The 18,650-nt window shown below is 26.4% G+C and overlaps 5 protein-coding genes across 5 annotated transcripts; 2 read left to right on the top strand and 3 right to left on the bottom strand.

Moving 5' to 3' along the window:
- Window positions 1–4,585: 4,585 nt before the first annotated feature.
- On the top strand, window positions 4,586–7,281 carry PmUG01_11056700 (RNA-binding protein, putative; the record flags this gene model as incomplete). The annotated part of the gene is made up of 4 exons (XM_029006241.1): window positions 4,586–4,710; window positions 4,992–5,247; window positions 5,520–5,663; window positions 5,899–7,281. 4 exons carry the CDS (start codon window positions 4,586–4,588, stop codon window positions 7,279–7,281), a joined length of 1,908 nt encoding a protein of 635 aa, XP_028862751.1.
- A 2,015-nt stretch (window positions 7,282–9,296) lies between these two features.
- PmUG01_11056600 (ubiquitin-conjugating enzyme E2, putative) lies at window positions 9,297–11,010 on the bottom strand (the record flags this gene model as incomplete). The annotated part of the gene is made up of 5 exons (XM_029006240.1): window positions 9,297–9,382; window positions 9,597–9,722; window positions 9,896–10,004; window positions 10,414–10,474; window positions 10,925–11,010. 5 exons carry the CDS (start codon window positions 11,008–11,010, stop codon window positions 9,297–9,299), a joined length of 468 nt encoding a protein of 155 aa, XP_028862750.1.
- A 981-nt stretch (window positions 11,011–11,991) lies between these two features.
- On the top strand, window positions 11,992–12,360 carry PmUG01_11056500 (conserved Plasmodium protein, unknown function; the record flags this gene model as incomplete). The annotated part of the gene is made up of 1 exon (XM_029006239.1): window positions 11,992–12,360. One exon carries the CDS (start codon window positions 11,992–11,994, stop codon window positions 12,358–12,360), a length of 369 nt encoding a protein of 122 aa, XP_028862749.1.
- Window positions 12,361–13,321: 961 nt separating this feature from the next.
- Window positions 13,322–14,165, bottom strand: PmUG01_11056400 (conserved Plasmodium protein, unknown function; the record flags this gene model as incomplete). The annotated part of the gene is made up of 5 exons (XM_029006238.1): window positions 13,322–13,393; window positions 13,495–13,556; window positions 13,688–13,826; window positions 13,974–14,022; window positions 14,113–14,165. 5 exons carry the CDS (start codon window positions 14,163–14,165, stop codon window positions 13,322–13,324), a joined length of 375 nt encoding a protein of 124 aa, XP_028862748.1.
- Window positions 14,166–15,285: 1,120 nt separating this feature from the next.
- On the bottom strand, window positions 15,286–18,346 carry PmUG01_11056300 (polypyrimidine tract binding protein, putative; the record flags this gene model as incomplete). The annotated part of the gene is made up of 5 exons (XM_029006237.1): window positions 15,286–15,372; window positions 15,483–15,686; window positions 15,922–16,179; window positions 16,360–16,496; window positions 16,864–18,346. The coding sequence occupies 5 exons, from the start codon at window positions 18,344–18,346 to the stop codon at window positions 15,286–15,288; spliced, it is 2,169 nt and encodes a 722-aa protein (XP_028862747.1).
- Between the last annotated feature and the right edge of the window lie 304 nt (window positions 18,347–18,650).

The following is an 18,650-nucleotide window of genomic DNA, read 5'->3' as shown; positions in this document are numbered from 1 at the left end:
TATATACTACTTAAATACTTTTAAATAATAATATCACCGCAGGGACAATATATTCATATCAACCATATACTGATATGGAAGAAAAATTAAAACTTTAAAAATCCGTTATAAATAAAAAAAAAATAAAATAATAGGAAAACGATGAGAAATGAAGTAAAACACCTCTATAAATAAAAGTGTTAAAATCAATGATGCAAATTTATTTTAAAAAACCGGAAAAAAAAAATGTATAGAAATGAACAGAAAACCTGCAGTGAATATATATAAATGTAAGATGTATATATGCAATATTTTAAAAAAAAACAGCAAATGTGAATTGAAGTAATTACATATATATAAATATATATAATATGCATATATGTATATACTAATACGGAAGGAAAACATACAACGCAGAAAACAAGAAAAATTTTCTTAAATAATTATTCTATTAAAAATAAAAATTTGAAAATTCTACTGTTTCCCTTTTCTTTTCAACAGAACGTCTTTTTTTACCGTATATATATCTTTATAACAATAAAATAAAAAAATATCTGTGGTAAAAAATATATTAACATAAATAAAATATATATATATATATATATATTTATATTTTTATGAATGTATATAAAAATTATACATATACGTATGTACATAATATATGGCAGTGTTATTAATTAAAAAAGGTAAACAAATATATATTTATGTATATATTACTATAATATATAATATATAATACATAGTATTTATATGATACATATATATTTATTTATTCTTTTTTTATTATTTATTTCTTAATGAAGGTAGAAACAAAGCAAAATGAGAAATTTTTTTAATTTTTTTTATACAAAAAAAAAAAAAAAAAAAAAAGGAAATATGACTATTTTTGAATTCAAAGACTTGTGCACTTTTTCTTTTCTTTTCTTTTTTTTTTTTTTTCTAACATACTTTTATATGTAATAAACATTTACTCCTCACATACAATTTTTTAATTCCAAATGATAATGCTTAAAGGAAATTAAAGCATTTTATTGTATATATCGTTTTGAAGGTCATTATATATATATATATATATATGTATATATTTTTTTTTATTATTATGAACATGTAAAATGCGTATATTCATATATTTATGCATATATGATGATGACAAAATTATTGGATTGTTTTTTATTTTACTTTTTTCCAACTTCAATTTTCAAAAATTGTATGTTACATTTTTTTGTGCGCTTATTTTCAACTTCGTTCCCCTTTTATCCTTTTTAACGCATGTAAAAAATATAAGGAATAAGGAAAAGGAAATTACGACGGTAACCATATACATTTATATTATTTATACATAAGATACATACATATATATATATATATATAATTTTTACGTATACTGTTCATATATGTGCTTGTATGTAAATATAAAGACATTCTTTGAAAACTTTTTATTTCATCGGATTAGCAATTCCCTTTTTTAAATTTATTTATATATAGCATTAACTATAATATAACATCACGTATATAAATACATTTTAAAATGTTTAATGCTTCACGGATATATTAAAATTCTTAAGATGATGCTATAATAATAACATGACATAAAATTTATTACAAGGGAAAGGAACAAAATAAGTATATATATATATATATATATATATATATAGAAGTACCTATTAGGCTTTTTTTAAAAACATTTTTTACAACATATGCATAAAAATAGTATAACCGTAATGGAACTGTTTATTTATTTTTTTTTTTGTAAGGAAAAAATTGAATAGAGTTCATATGCATTTTCCCATTTAAAAAATAAAAGCTTGCAAGTATATATACGCAATATTTACGCATGTTTGCGTGCATATGTATATCAACATGTGCATAATTCCCAAATTAGCGATGTTATTACACAAATACATTATTTATTTAAATTATTTTAACATGAACGGAACAATTTTGCAATTAAATGTAAATGATCATTCGTCTTAACCCCGAATGAAGGAAGAAACAGTAAGCTGCATGCATTTACTTAAATTTTAATGAGCTCGAAAAATATTATGAATGGCATCGATTAAAAACATATAATTTTTCTTTCCTTTTTCTTTTGTTTTTATTTTTTAAATACAATTTGTTAATACATTTCTGGGTATGTCAAAGTATTCCTATAACAACATTTTTACCACCTCAGTGCATTTTGCATTAAGGCAAATGCTTGCTATATTAACCAAAATAAGTGATGATATATAAGGGTCATACACAGACATACATGTAATATATATAAATACATAAACATATATATACATATATAGATATTTATATACATATACTTGTATATGCTGAAATATGAGTACTTATCCAACGAGGTACTTTTAGCTACTAAGGTTATAACTGCCAATTTTTAGAGTTTCACACAGGACAATAAACAGCGCTTTTCTGTTTAATATTCATCTTTTGCATTGAAATAAACAAAATTTTTGTATGGATGTACAACAATGTAAGAGCAGTTGTACAGTGTACCATCATAAATAATTTTACGACTTACCCGTTTATAGTAATATCAATGATTTACTTAAAAAATAACTAATATATTTACATAAATTGTAAAAAGAAATTGTTTGTATGTATTATGTAGGTAATATCATACTTAAATAAAGTATTCGTTTTATATGAATGGTACAGGAGAATGCATGCGTCCTTTTTTACTTCTCTACTTTTCTGTCAGCCTTCAATTTATTATTTTTTTTTTTTTATTTTATTTTACACCTTTTTTTCTCGTTTTTTTATTTTATATCATTTTTTTTTTTTTTATTTCGTGTACTATTTTTTAAAAATTACTTTAACGTTTATACTTTTTTCATTTCAAAAGAGTTCGTAAAAATGTCCTCACAAATTTTGCGCTTTTTGCATTAACCCCATTTTTAGCAGCTTTTAAGAAGTTAAAAAATATATGACACACATATTCTACATATGCTCAATTTAATACAATATACTGATATTATAACCTTGTCAAATGGTTAATCATGCATAAGAAAAGAAGCATAAAAGGGGTATAATCATATACATAAGTGTATACATGTATACTACGTATATATGCACATGTGTATGTTTGTATATAAAAAAGCACATGGGAATAGATAATTTAAGATGTCCATTTAACAATATTTTTTTTTTATAAAACATACGATGCCGTTTCCTGTACAAGTCATAATTTGAGGAAAAATAAACGAATAAAAAAAAAAATAACAAAATAAAATAAACTTAAATATATATCCCCCGTTAAGAAGTTTAGACTATATAAAATTAGAGCTTACTAATTAAAACAGTATAGACTGTATTACGTCAAACATATATACAAACACATATTTGTAGGTAACTGTACTTACCATTCTTAAGAGGACATAACTAGCTTTACATCCATACAAAAACTATTCATTTTAAATGCTTTTTTTTTTTTTATTTATATACATACATATATATATGTGTGAGTAAAGAGAAGTAAACCTTTCTTTTTAAAGCTTTATAAATGAGTTACTTCTAATTTTACAATTTTAATAAATGCTACATATTTTGAATTAATTTCTCATTGTATAACGTTCACTAAATAACCACATTTTTGCATTATTTTAAGATAATTCAACAATAGTAATAGTTTTTTATTTTTTTTTTTTTTTTCCAGCTCAGTAACCTCATTCTTCTTCTACATATATATACGTATGTTACTCCTAAATGTGGAATACGTAGAACAGTAATCGAATTTGTATCAAGTTACTATTTTTCACAGTTCGAATAACTAAAATTTTACCCTACTGATAAACTGTCATTTCGTAATAGTGAGTTGCATCAAAACTCTTATTGCAAAACTAAAAAGCCCCCAATGTGATGAGTGCTATGTATAAATATAAACATATATATGTATATTTACACGTAGATTATAATGCATACAAAAAAATAAAAATTTACCTAAACATGTATACATATATTTATGATCAATGTATAATGCTTTTGCTTTTTTCTTAAAAATCGTGATTTGTAAAAAGTTTACTCTTTTCTTTTTATTAAATGATTTAGTAACCCTATGCGATTGTAATTTAATGTAATAAAATTTTATTGTAAGCATAATTTTCTTTTGTTTTTTATTTCTTTTTTGTATGTTTTTTTTTTTTTTTTTTTTTTTCTCTTATAAATTTGTACTGAATAATTGTACGCATTACATACATACATAAATACATACATACATACATACATACATACATGCTCTTCTTTGATTTTGAAAAATTAAAAAAAAGAAAAAATATACGCTGCGCATGCTCTTACAATAATAATACTAATTAATACTCAACAACAGAAGAGAAAAATTGATAAGCTATTAAAAACTATAATGCTTTTAAAAATTTTTTTTTTTCCTTTTTTTGCCTATTACTAGTTTATGAGCAGCTAATATTTCAATTTTTTTTTTTTTTCTTTATTTTTTCATTTTATAGTTGAAGAGTTCATATATCGTAAATATAGCAAAATATATATATATAATAATATAAGTATTATGTACATATTTACATCATTTTGTGCACGTTTTACCTTCGCAGAAGTCCAAAAAAAAAAAATAAAATAAAGTTAAATTAATATGAGTTTAAATTTTAGTATAGCTAATGTAGTATACGTAAAAAATCTTTCAACAGACGTAACAGAAAAAGATATAAAGGAAAAGTTTGAATCATGCGATGAAATAATTAGCGTTACTTTTAAGAAGTAAGTTGATTAAAAATTAAGCGGTCCATTTGTTGGCTTTATGAGTTATGCACGTTGTATGTACGTGATTTTATGTGCTTGTATGTACATATCTGTTCATGCATATGAATACATACGTGTCGTGTTTTTTGCATTCTTGGCCAGAGGTAGAACATTTAACGCTAGCGTAAAGCATTTAAATGCACTCCTTTTTTCCTTATCCACGCTTTCTTCTTATTATTACATCATTTTTTCTTTTTCCCTCTGCACGCTCCTTCTGGTTTCCTTCTCAAAATTGGTAGCTTCCCTGGGATAAATCAAAAATACTGCCAGATAGAATTTAAAAGTTCAGAAGGTATAACAAAAGCATCAAGATTAAATGGAGAGCATTTGCTGAATGTCCCCATGGTTGTAACAGTCATCGAGCCTGTTATACATAGTCAGAGTGTTACCGATAATTTTAATATTAATGAAACTGAAAAAAATGTAAACAATCCCTTAGATTTAAGAAGTAGTAACTCTACTAATAACAATGTTCAGAATAATATACAATATCAGGTAACTTTTAAAAATTCACCAAGTTTTATGAAAATGGATTTATATATCATAAAGTGAATATGCCCCTCCCCGGTTTTATATTCACTTTGGCTTGATTTTTTACACGCACGCATTTATATATATATATATATATATATAGTAGTACATATGTATGTTTGTATTTACTGTACTTATATTAGCACATGCTTGTACAAATTTTTTTTTTTCATTTTTTCTTTTTTTTTTTTTTTTTTTTTTCTTTTTTGACTTTTCCCCCTGTTTCCGGTATGCAGAATTTACAGAACATTCTGCTGCATAAGCAACTAATTTCTGAGCAGAATAAAGGATTAGTTGACTTTCAAAATTCGTTAAATGAGCAGAATAATAAGTTCGATGTGTTTTCGAAGATTATATATATAGAAAACTTACCGCACAACGTAAGGAAATGAAACATAACATATGGCGGCAAATACCATATATAATAACGTACCGCCATGCCAGCGTGCGAGTAGACGTGTATATATGTACATATACATATTCGTAGAAGTATACATGTATATATATTTTTAGCTGTACGTATCCCGCCGTTTGCTTATATTTACACCACTTTAAATATTAACTTATGCGCGTAACACTTCCCTTTTATTGATTTTGCTTTTCATCCGTTTGCAGTACAGCGAGGAAGACGTCAAAAGTCTTTTCAAAAATGTGGGAAATACTACCAGTTACAAACTTCAGTACAACGAGCAGAAAAAAGTAAATGCTGCATTCGTTGAATTTATGAACGAAGAACAAGCAAAAGCCGCATTAAATTTAAATGGAATAAAAGTAGGAAAAAACGTGATATCAATAAGAGATGCATATAGCTTAATAAATGAAAAAGATATTATAAAAAACAATTTTTCATTTTATAGTAATAGTACTAGTAGTAGTAATAATAATACGAAAGGAGAAAATAAGAATGATCATCTGACAGTAATAAATAAAAACCCAGTTGTTAATGAAAAAGTAGAGAAGGTCCTAGCACTAAAAGAAAAATTAACTCTGAAATTATGTGCCATGTACAATCCGAATTTGCTTTTAGTAAATAACCTAGTCCAGGCCAATCAGCTCTTGCTAAGTACGACAGATAGGGGTGAAAATAATGCCAGCAGTAATACTAATAACATTAACAACATTAGTAATTATATCAAGAGCGATGTGAATAATAACAATAGTCTGAATAATAATAATGAAAAACATGAAGGCAAAAAAAAAATAGTTGAATGCAAAAAGGTCCTAACAAACAGTTATGAGGAGTGTGTCAGAAGTGGGAAAACGGATGTACAGAAAAAAAATCATAATCATGATGGAAGGGACAATCATGATAGCAATGATTATCATAGTGATAGTAACTCTAATGATGACAATAAGGAAGGAATTGAAAAAAAGAAAGGAAAAGAAAAAGGTTGTAGCAAATATAGCAATATCTCCCGTTCTACTGAAAGAAGGAGTTATTCTCGTAATTGCAAAAATAAGTTATCGGTTAGCCGTGACGAATCTTGTTCTCCTAGCGCTAGGAGCAGATGTAGAAGCCGCACTAGAGGAAGAAGCCGAAAGAGAGAAAGAAGCCGAAAGAGAGAAAGAAGCAACTACAGAAGCAGAAGTAACTGTAGAAGCGAAAGCGACTATAATGACAGACGGCACAGCAAAACGTCTTCAAGAAGGAAACATATATATAATAAACATAAAAGCAGAAAAAGAAAAAAGCATAACAACAGCCGTTCTATAAGTCCCAACTATTCTAGAAGCAACTCTAGAAGTTCATCAGAAACAGAAAGAAATAATAGGTATTATTATAATAAAGAAAAAAAAAAAATTAAAATTAGAAAAAATTATTATAGTTCTTCTCCCAGTTATAGCAAATCTTCTAATTCATCAAGAAGAAGAAGACATAGAGAATCTAGTAGTCACAAACCATGGTGGGTAAAAGAATCTGAAAAGATGCAAATGAGGCGAAGATTGAAGGAAAAACAGATGCGTGAAATGGCATATAGGGATAGATATAGAAGGTAATACTAATTATTTATAAGCTGTGACATATACACTGTACTATAACCCTTTTGCACGTATTTTTGCGGTAAAATGTAATTACAAAAAAGAAGTTTAAAATATTGCTGCATCGTATGTATATATATGCATACATACGTGTATACATGCAAGCATATATACAAGCATATATACAAGCATACGTACAAGCATACATACAAACATGCGTACTAGCATACGTACAAACATACGTACTAGCATATGTACAAACATACGTACTAGCATACATACAAGCATACGTACAAACATACGTACTAGCATACATACAAGCATACGTACAAGCATACATACAAACATACGTACAAACATACATATAAGCATACATACAAGTATATGTACAAGCATATATACGTGCATACATACGTGCATACATACGTGCATACATACGTGCATACATACGTACATACATTACATATATATATGTATGTATTTATTTGCATGCATGTACACTTGTTTTACGTGTACATTCTTGGATACCCATTTAACACTTTTAATTTTAAAAGGTAAAACAACATGTAATTCGTATTGATAATTATAGGGGGAACGTCCACATACTTTTGCCTTTCTTCTTGCTTTACATATCTCACCTCTTTTTTATTTTTTTTTTTTTTAAATGTATAAATGCATGACAATTATGTATACGAGTCATATGTGTATTCATTTTGCAAATTTTGATACATTGCGTTTTTCTTGTATGTATGCGTTCCTATATTTATATATATATATGCTACCGAAGTATTCATCCGCAATATGTGTTTTCCTATTATTCCCTAGAATCCAGTTAAATTATTGACGCCTCCACTTGTGTATTCGCATAAAGAATAAGTTGTAAATGCATTTATAAAAAGTTATACATATATATATAATATATATGTATGGATGTATATGCAGAAACAAATATTGCTTTTCCTAATGAAAAATTTTTGTATAGTAATTTTTTTTTTTTTTTTTATCATAAAAAATGACATATTGCAATTATTTTCCTTCCCCGTCCAACACATACAACCATATTGATGTGTTTTATTTTTGTTCCATTTTAAGCTATTTAAAATTTTTTTTTTTTTTTTTTTTTGTTAGCAAAATTTTTTTTTTCCCTCATTAACATTAAACAGGTATGTGCACGTATAAGTATATATATATATATATATATATATATATATAATGTATACATGTACCACATAATACGTTGCAAAAATGCTGAGTTATGATGCTAACTTTTTAGCTATATATTGGGCATATTTGCATATGTGTACATCCGTATATATAGGATATAACTACATGTTCGCCCTTCCTTACTAAAAAAATGGCGTACATCCGTCAATGATATAAATGTAGGAGGGTGCAAGTACGAACACAAAATATTGCTGACTTCCTAATGTATTCCACTTATAATTTTAAACGTGCAAGAAGTACACTTTTTTCTTTTTATTTTAAATCCTTGTTATTTAAATGTACGTCAACACGTATTATCATACATATGTGAAGCAGTATATATACATTTGACACATTTTTGTAAAGAAGAAATGGCGTTTTTGTTGGTTTTAACGAGTTTTTTTTTAAAAAGGGAAATAAAAAAGAGAAAAAGGTTGAAAGAACGAATGGATTAACGAATTAGCGAATGAAGATTAACACAAACTTAAAATAACAAAAAAAAAAAAAAATGCACGATATCTGCGGATATGATTTACGAGCGCACATATAATACCTCGTGTGCACATATTCATATGTATGTATATATATATATATATATATATATATATATATATATATATATATATATATGTATATATATATATACACATATTTGTATGTATATATTTTCTCTTCTACAAAGAGTTATACCTCCTTTCATAAAATAATAAGACGCAGACGGCACACAATTGTACAGTGTATCTCGTAATTTTTTCAAAAATATAATTAAAACATGGATGCATTTACTGCAAAAATATAAACAGGAATGCCTTTTTTTCTTTTTTTAAACTTCAGTCATTTTGCATTGCATATTCATGTGTGTACATTTTTGCCATGGACTGAAAACCCCTAAGGTCACCAGAACGTATTAGATTTCCTATAAACACAAAATGTTTTTACTTGTATTTTATTCTTATACTGGCAAGGGTAAGCAATCAAACGCTCTACGGCGTACATGTATATATGTACACGTGCTTATGTATTATATTTATATATTTATGTGCATGTACATATGTACATACATGTAGTTACATATTTAAAAGTGTCATATATATAATTATAAAAAAAAAAAAAAAAAAAAAAAAAAAAACCTGCATCACAATTTAAAGGACTTTCAGCATTTGGTTCCGTAAAAAGAAAAAGAATAGCTCTACATATGGACTGAATTGTCCAGGCTGGACTCCAATTTGATTTCAGTATATCCATGCATAGCTCTCCTGAAGAAGGGAAGTTCATATATACGTATGTGTGCATAATAATACGTACATAAATGTCTATACAAATGTGTGCACATGAACATATGAATTTATGAATGTACACCTATATATACTTGCTTGTCCCTTCATATAACAACATTTTATTTCATTAAATAATTTTGATAAATATATACCTGTTACAAAATTTACGTTTGGGTGAAAAAATTTCGTTATAAATGTTATCATGGGGGGATCGATGGGATAGGTACTTTTACATTTTATGCTTAATTTCCATTGTCCACCCTTTGGATCAATATGAAATATTGGTACGTATGTATGTATGTATGTATGTATGTATGTATGTATGTATGTATGTATGTATGTATGTATGTATGTATGTATGTATGTATGTATGTATGTATGTATGTATGTATGTGTGTATGTATGTATGTATGTACGTGTATATACGTGCACATATATATGGAATAAAAACCGTGCACGCGTTCTCAAAAAAAAAAAAAAGGCAAAACAAAGAATATAACATAACGCTAACATATATGAAAACTTGGATACACACATTTATGTCGTACGGAAATGTATCTGGTGGATACAGAAATATGGCAATACGTGTACAGCTGCGTAAATATACATTAACACATACATATATATATGTATTTATATATGTATATATTTATATATAATGCCCCTTTACCTCGTATGGTGAATCCTTCGGTCCCTTTATAATGGCCTGCCACTCGTACAAATTATATTCACTAACAAATGGAAAACAGAAAAATGGAAAAAATGAAAAATAATATAGGTTAAAAAAATTATCTATCTCATAAGTTAGAAATATACTAAAATGGGTAAGCGTTCGCGCATATACATATACCTATACATATATATACATATATATATGGACGTACCCATGGTAGAAACACATATGGTGTACAGATATTACAATTCAAAAGGAAAACACATAAATATTTAAAACATACTCATGGAATAGTGAATGCTTAAAATATGTACCCGGATATAAAAAAAAAAAATAATAATCATAATAAAGGTTTATCCACTTTATACACATGTGTACTTCTATGCATAAGCGCAATGCGTGAAAAATTTACATGTAAAAGATGCAGAAATAAATTTAGAAATAAAACAAAGAAGCTGCGTTATCAGTGTTTTTCATTCTTTCATTTCTTTTAAATGGTTATGTATACCTGTGACTGAGGATAATATCTGGGTCATTTTGCTTTTTAGCTTCACGAGATTCTATTAAAAGTCTGTTCTTTGTCATAATTTTCATATAAATTCATGAAAAACAAAAAAAAAAAAAAAAAAGAAAAGAAAGAAAGAAAGAAAATGTGTGCTGGCGATGGGTAAAGCTGCAAATGAAAATATTTACAGCAAAATTGAAGTTAAAAAAGGGATAAAAATAAATATATATATATATATATATATATGTTTATTGTATGTGATATAGTTTGACAAAGTAAAAAACTATTCCTGTTTTTTATGTGTTGTTTTGGTCTCTGGACTAAATGCAAACATGCATATATTTTTATTTTTTGGAATTTTTGCGTTATAACGCTTTTTATACAGATAATTTTTTTTTTTTTTTTTATTTATTTATTTATTTATGTAATTAAAAAAGATTTATGCACACACCAACATGTGTTAAAAGGATTTCTTAGTGAGTCCTTGACAATTTATTTTTTTATTTTATACATAGTTTACTTGCATTGGAAAAATCGTGAAACATAAATCTTTTTTTTTTTTTTTTTTTATCTCTCTTGTCTTACCTCCTTTTACTTCCTTTTGTGCCCCTTTGCGTATTTTTGGTTCTTATTACGCATTTTTACGTGTATTATCTTTTATTTATTTTTATTTATGTTTACATCCGTTTGCTTCTCAACTAGTTTTACTGCTTTTTTTCTGTGAATTTGTGGGAGAACAGTACAATCACAGATAAATATTCCTATGCCGGTAGCACCACACACAAAAAATCATATATATTTACCTGAGAATGCTCGTAATATACATTTATTGGCAATGCCGAATAACAAGTAAAAAAGAAGGAATACCGTACGCATAAGTTTTTAAATTAAGTAGAGAGCAAGCATGGTATTTGTTAAAAAGGGAAATGCTAATGTATAGCTTGAAACATAGATATATATGTACTGTACACATATGCATTTATGAATATATATATGTATTTATGTGTATATAAATATACACATAAATACATATGTGTATATACAAACGACACCGCTGAAAAAAGGAAAAGATGAATTTTGAGCTAAAAGAAAGGTTTTACAAAAATATGATTATACAGAGGGATAATGAAGATAATGAAAGATTTAAAAAAGCTGTAATATTTCAAAATAATATTTTTAATACCGAAAATGATTTAATTAAAGAAAAAGAATTTTTTAAACTAAAACAAGAAATTCAAAATTATAAACTCAGAATTGATGCACTTCAAAATGAAAATAATTATTTAAAAGATAAAATTCGGTCATGTGAAAATAAATTAAAAAATTTTAAATATGATATACAAGTAAAAAATAAAAGAATTAATAATTTAATGGCTGAAAATGATATAATAAATAAAATGTACAAGGATATATATCTCAGCATGTATTTCAGAAGATAAGACGCAAATATTTCTGTCCCTACACGATCTATTTTTCAGTCCTTGTTGCCACTCTTATATTGTTTTTTGTTTAGTAACAGACTTATTCGTTCATTCATTCATTCGTTCACAGCACATTCGTTCATAGCACATTCGTTCATAGCACATTCGTTCTTAGCACATTCGTTCTTAGCACATTCGTTCTTAGCACATTCGTTCTTAGCACATTCGTTAATTTGCCCATTCGTTTATTTGTTAATTCGTTCATTCTTTCACCCGTTCATCCTTTTAATTTTTTTTTTTTTTTAATTAATAAGTTTTAGATTTTCGTATTATGAAGTTTATAATATGACAGCGCTGCATACCCTTTCTATTTAATTTTTATTCTTTTGAGTTACGATAATGTGTTTATATATATATATATATATATATATATATATATACAGTTTTGTCCATTTTTTTTTATGTTCAGGTAACTACTAAAAGGATATATCATATTTTTCGTTTTATTTGCAAAGTTTTAAAATGTTACTGTAACGTTAATATTATTTATTTATTTATGTGTGTGTACGTACCTACGTATGTACACATAAGTGCATGTATATATAGTAATACCCCTTTATAGCTTGTAAACATATTTACCTTTTTTTGTACCCGCGTGGGCGTTCAGCTAATTCGATGTATATTTGTATATGTACATACACAGTATAATAATTAATATTCACTTCAAGTTTATGCAAATATTTAAATAGTATAAAACAACCAGACAAAAAAAAAAAAAAATTAATCATTTAATAAATTAATAAATTAATCATTTAATAAATTAATCAATTAATCAATTAATAAACTAATAAATTAATCAATTAATCAATTAATCAATTAATAAACTAATAAATTAATCAATTAATCAATTAATAAACTAATAAATTAATCAATTAGTAAAAAAAAAAAAAAGAAATTTTTATCCAAATAAAACAAGGTTTTATAAATTGTCAATGTCCTTTTTAATAGCCTCAAATGTTTTATGTGAGTCCTCGAAAAGTTCTCCACTTACCTAAAATTACAAAGGAACAAAAGAGTACACATTTTTATTCGTTAAATATATATATATATATATAGTATGGTAAATAAGGCTACACACTTATTAAGATGAACCTTTTTCTCAATATATTGTTCCGTCTTTTTGATTGATTTCTTCACGTTTTTTAATTGCTGAGCTGTTTAAAAAAAAAAAAGAAAAGATAATCCCCTTATGGACACTATGAACATTTAAACATTTATATGTGTACATATGTGTGTATATACGTATGGCAGTGTAATATTAAACCCCAAATGACATTTGTAAAACCTATAGTTTGGAATGTTTCCTTCATTTTGTTCCTTTCTTCATGTAATCTTAATCCTTCCTCATCTAACGAGTTTAACAGGGCTTCAATATTATAGCTGAACTGATCGATTTCCTTTCTTTCCAATTCATTTTTATTTTTCTTCAGATTGGTTAGAATTTGTAAAAAAAAAAAAAAAAAAAAAAAAAAAGATCATAAGTTTTAAATAATCACCTGAACTGCTCATAATTATTGTGTATATTAATTCCTCACACATTAACACTATCACTAAAACACACTCATATATACCTTTAGAAGAAAATTTAGATTATCATTATAAATGTCATCCACTATTTTACTAAAAAGAACGTTTTCGTAATAGTCAGTTATTTAAGATTTAGACATAAAATTTTTTTCCTGTTTTACTTTTTCGTCTTTTTTCGTTTACTTAATGCTACTGAATGATAAATTTTTATCATTCTTAAGAACAGCTAAATCCATTATGCAGAAAAACAAAAATATCAAATTAAATTAAAAAGGATGGCGTGTATACTACTAATCCAGCTGTGGACTAATAAAAACAAAAATATCACAACAGAATGTTTATTGTTACATAAAAATACAATGTTAGTATGTAGGACAAACAAAGTAATAACCACTTAAAAAATGTATCTACGCTCTTATATCTCTCTCTATTTATATACATATATATATATGTATATATATATATATATATATATATATATATGTATATATATATATGTATATACAATCATACACATAACGATAAACAAATTTTATCAGCCAAAACGACATCAACTATTATTAATGAAACTAAAAAATTCCGTGCTATTTTCGCACGTTGCAAAAAGATGCTCAAAAAAAAAAAAAAAAAAAAGAAAAAGAAAAAGAAAAAGAAAAAGAAAAGAAAAGAAAAAGAAAAGAAAAAATAAGAAAATGTAAGAACAGAAAAATCAGTAACACACAGATAAGAACAGGAAAATCAGTATCACATAGGTAAGAACAGAAAAGTTAATTGTTCTTCAAATTGCAAGGTTATAATCTTATCAGAAATTATTTATTTTTTCCTTCTTTAATTTAAAAATTAAAAATAAAATAATATAAATTAACGGATTTAAAAGGGGAGATGGGTTTAATAGAAAAGGGATAATTTCAGCATAAGTTAAATGACGGCGGAAATGATAAAAAATAAAAGGAAAAATAGCAAAGAAAAGATAAGAAAAGTAAGCAAAACAAAAGAAGGATAATAAATGAAACGAAAAACATGATGCGAAAGGTAGGAGGAATAAGGTAAAAAACGTTCATTCTAACAATATATCGAAAATGAGGAATTCGTCATCTGTGCACACACATGTTGATTGAAAATTAAAAAGAAGATTAGAAAGTGCATAATATTTACACTTAAAATTATCAACTACATATCTATAATAAGATTATATAAGTAGTAAACTCATTAAAAAGCGTAACAGATACTTCTGCAGCGTATCCGTTTTGATGCTGATAAGTTTACAGCTAATAATCTCTTAGATCCATTTCATTTCGTTTCAATTCATTTCAATTCATTTCAATTCATATCTTTTTTTTATTTTATCATTTTTAATTAAACTAATCTAGTTTTTGTGTACGATACCTTTATAGAACGATCTTTTAAATGAAAATTATGCAGGTCCATTAATGCTCTCGTTGCCTATAAAAAAAGCAGGTCACATAATAAGCACACGTTTTTATAAATATATATTTTTTTATATTTTTTTTATAGTCATTTGTGTGTTCTTTTTATTTTCCCAATTTGTTTACCGAATCTTCAGAATTCAACTCAACAGTTATGGTTAGATGTTTTTTTCCTTCTTTTATTGGTTGAAATTTTAACTTATTAATTTCTCCGTATTTGTTAAGTAGGTTTACTATGCATTCTTCATTCACATCCTCGCTCACATTCGATATAAATAAAGTCTTAGTCGGTTTGCACGCTCCTTTTATGTATTTCACTTGATCGGCCATCTACTTGTAACAAAAAAAAATGCATAAATAAATGCATAAATAAATGCATAAAAAAATGCATAAAAAAATGCATAAATAAATGCATAAAAAAATGCATAAATAAATGCATATATGTATACACATTTATACACACACATGCACATACACATACACATACACAAGAACAAACATATATACACGCACGTGCACACGTTATACACCCATCAACTATATATGTATTTTCTTTCGTTCAAACCAAATATCTCTGATCATAATTGCTGAACAGTTTGGCCTTGTACATATCACTCCTTTTTTGCTGTGGTGAAATTCTTATATCATGTATTTTCGAAAAATGCAGTTCGATAATTTCATTTCCAATTTTTGCGTGCTGTAAGTATTCCTGGGCTAATGAAGAAAACAAATGACTTGAATACTGGATAAGGGCCGAGTCGGGTTTTTCTCTTAATATTTTAATTCTTGACACAAAGCCATATACGCTAAATAGGTTAAAGAGCTATAAAAAAAAAAAAAAAAAGGAGAATAAAATGGATATGCCGTTATATTATAGACTTAAACATCATTAAAGAGAATTACAAATCCATTCACACGTTCATACGTATTTAAATATATATATGCGCGTAAATGTACGAACATATAAAAATATATCCACATATATATACATATTTCTATGCACCTTATTCACGTCGGTATAATCCTTTGGTATATTGTAGCAAATTAGTACAGGCGTTTTCGATGCATTTTTCATTTCAAAATCTCCCAATTTGAACTTTCTTTCTATTAATTGGTACAACTCGGAGTCTTTACTTTTTCCTTTGTCAAAAAAAAAAAAAAAAAAAAAAAAAAAAAATGAAAAGGCATAAAAGGGGTGTAATAAACAATCAAGAAATATATGGAAAAATATCATCCATTTTTCTTATTTTTTGCCCTTTTTTTTCCTATTTTTGCCCTTTTTTTTCCTATTTTTGCCCTTTTTTTTCCTATTTTTTCCCTTTTTTTTCCTATTTTTGCCCCTTTTTTTTCCTATTTTTTCCCCTTTTTTTCTCATTTTCATTTATTATTTCCCCCTTTTCATTAATTTTCCCATACGTGTGCCACTCCACTCGATGTGCATTTTTTACATTGCGCACAGTATGAGTCGTACATAAGCTGTACAGCGCTCCTTGTCGTTTTTTCTTACTTGTTGGTGTAGGTAAGACACCGTGCAAATTTTGAAAATTGGGTATATATTTATTTTTTTGTACACTGGAAATAGTATAATCCCATGAGCTTGAATTATTTGCCTTCACTACTAATTCTTTTAAAAAAGAGTATTGTATTTGAATAGTATTACAACCATCATATATATTTCTGTTATGCAAACTTTTAATAGCTTCTTTTGCTGTTTCAATATTTTTAAATTGTACTAATGCTTGGTATACAACTGGGTTTCTTGAGAAGGTGATAATTTTTTCTACTACTCCGCATTTACTAAATAAATAATAAATTAATTCTATATCAACGGGGTAATGTATATTCACAACTGATACTAGGATAACTTTTGAGCATTCATTTTTATTATATTTTATATTTTTTTTGTCCACCGCGTCTATCACATCCTTCTGGTTTCCACTATTATTATTATTATTATTATTATTATTATTATTACTACTACTACTATTGTTATATTTGTTAATAGTATTACTATTAATATCATGCTCCAAATTTTCCTGATTTATAAGGTTCGCAGCACAGTCATTCGCAATGTTAGTAGTACTATTATTCGCGCTGCTATTTGCATTTCCGTTTGTGTTATTATTACTACTATCATCAGTGGTTCTTGCTAGCTTCACTTTTACAAAAGAACCTTTTATTTGGGTAGGATGTTCATTGAAGTAATTAAAAATTGCTTCATTAAGTTCATCGTCATGTAACTTAACGACTATTCCATCTTCATCAAAAAGTATTTCAGGTATTTTATTATTTACAAATGGACGCATAAATGATTTTATATCTTCTTCATCTGCATCCGTTGGTACATTTTTTAAAAGTAATTCTGTATTTACACTATTTTTTTCTTTTTTTAAAAATGGCATAACATATCTACTACCCTTCCTTTTTTTGCAATCCCCAGAGTAGTATATATTAGAGCAGGGATTATTACAATCATTTTCGTTATTCTTGTTAAAATTGTTACATCCTCCAAAATTGTTTGTGATAATGCCGCTAGTATTATACATGAACTCGTCCACATTATTGTTAACATTATAGTTGGCACTGCTGTTGGCATTGCTGCTAATCATATTGTTGTAGTCAGAATTAGAATTCCTGTTAAGTTCGTCATTGTTGTCGTTACTTATACTATTACCATTGTCACCATCATTTTCGTTAATTTCATCATTTTCCTTAATTTCATCATTTTCATCGTTTTCAATTTTCCCACTGTTACAGTTTATGTTGTTGCTACTTCCTACGTTTATGCTGCTATTTATGTTACTTATCATATACTCCTCTTCCTTCATTTCAAGTAATGGATTATTTGAGTTTAATTTTGGAGTACAATTTTTTTCATGGTATAATTTTTGATTTTCAAAAGGATCGTCATTACTCATCAAGTATCTTTTTACTCCAGTTTTATTTTTTTCATCATCATTTTCATCATTGCATAATGTTCTCTTATTCATTTTCTTATCTTGCTCTTCTCTTTTTTCCGATTTGTTGTTTTGCTTCTTTATTTTATTTATTTCTTTATTTCTTTGTTTCTTTGTTTCTTTGTTTCTTTGTTTCTTTGTTTCTTTGTTTCTTTGTTTTGTTGTTTTATTTTGTAGCTTTACTTTGTTGTTTTATTTTTTTCTTATTATATTTTATTTATTTTTTTTTTTTTGTTTTTTCCTATTTTTTTTCTTATTTTTTCCTATTTTTTTTCTAATTTTTTTTTTTTTTTTTTTTTTTTTTTGCTTATTTTTACAATTCCAGCAATACATCAAG

This window comes from Plasmodium malariae (assembly GCF_900090045.1).
Source record: "Plasmodium malariae genome assembly, chromosome: 11".
NCBI lineage: Eukaryota > Apicomplexa > Aconoidasida > Haemosporida > Plasmodiidae > Plasmodium > Plasmodium malariae.
This window is presented reverse-complemented; position numbering and strand designations above follow the sequence as displayed.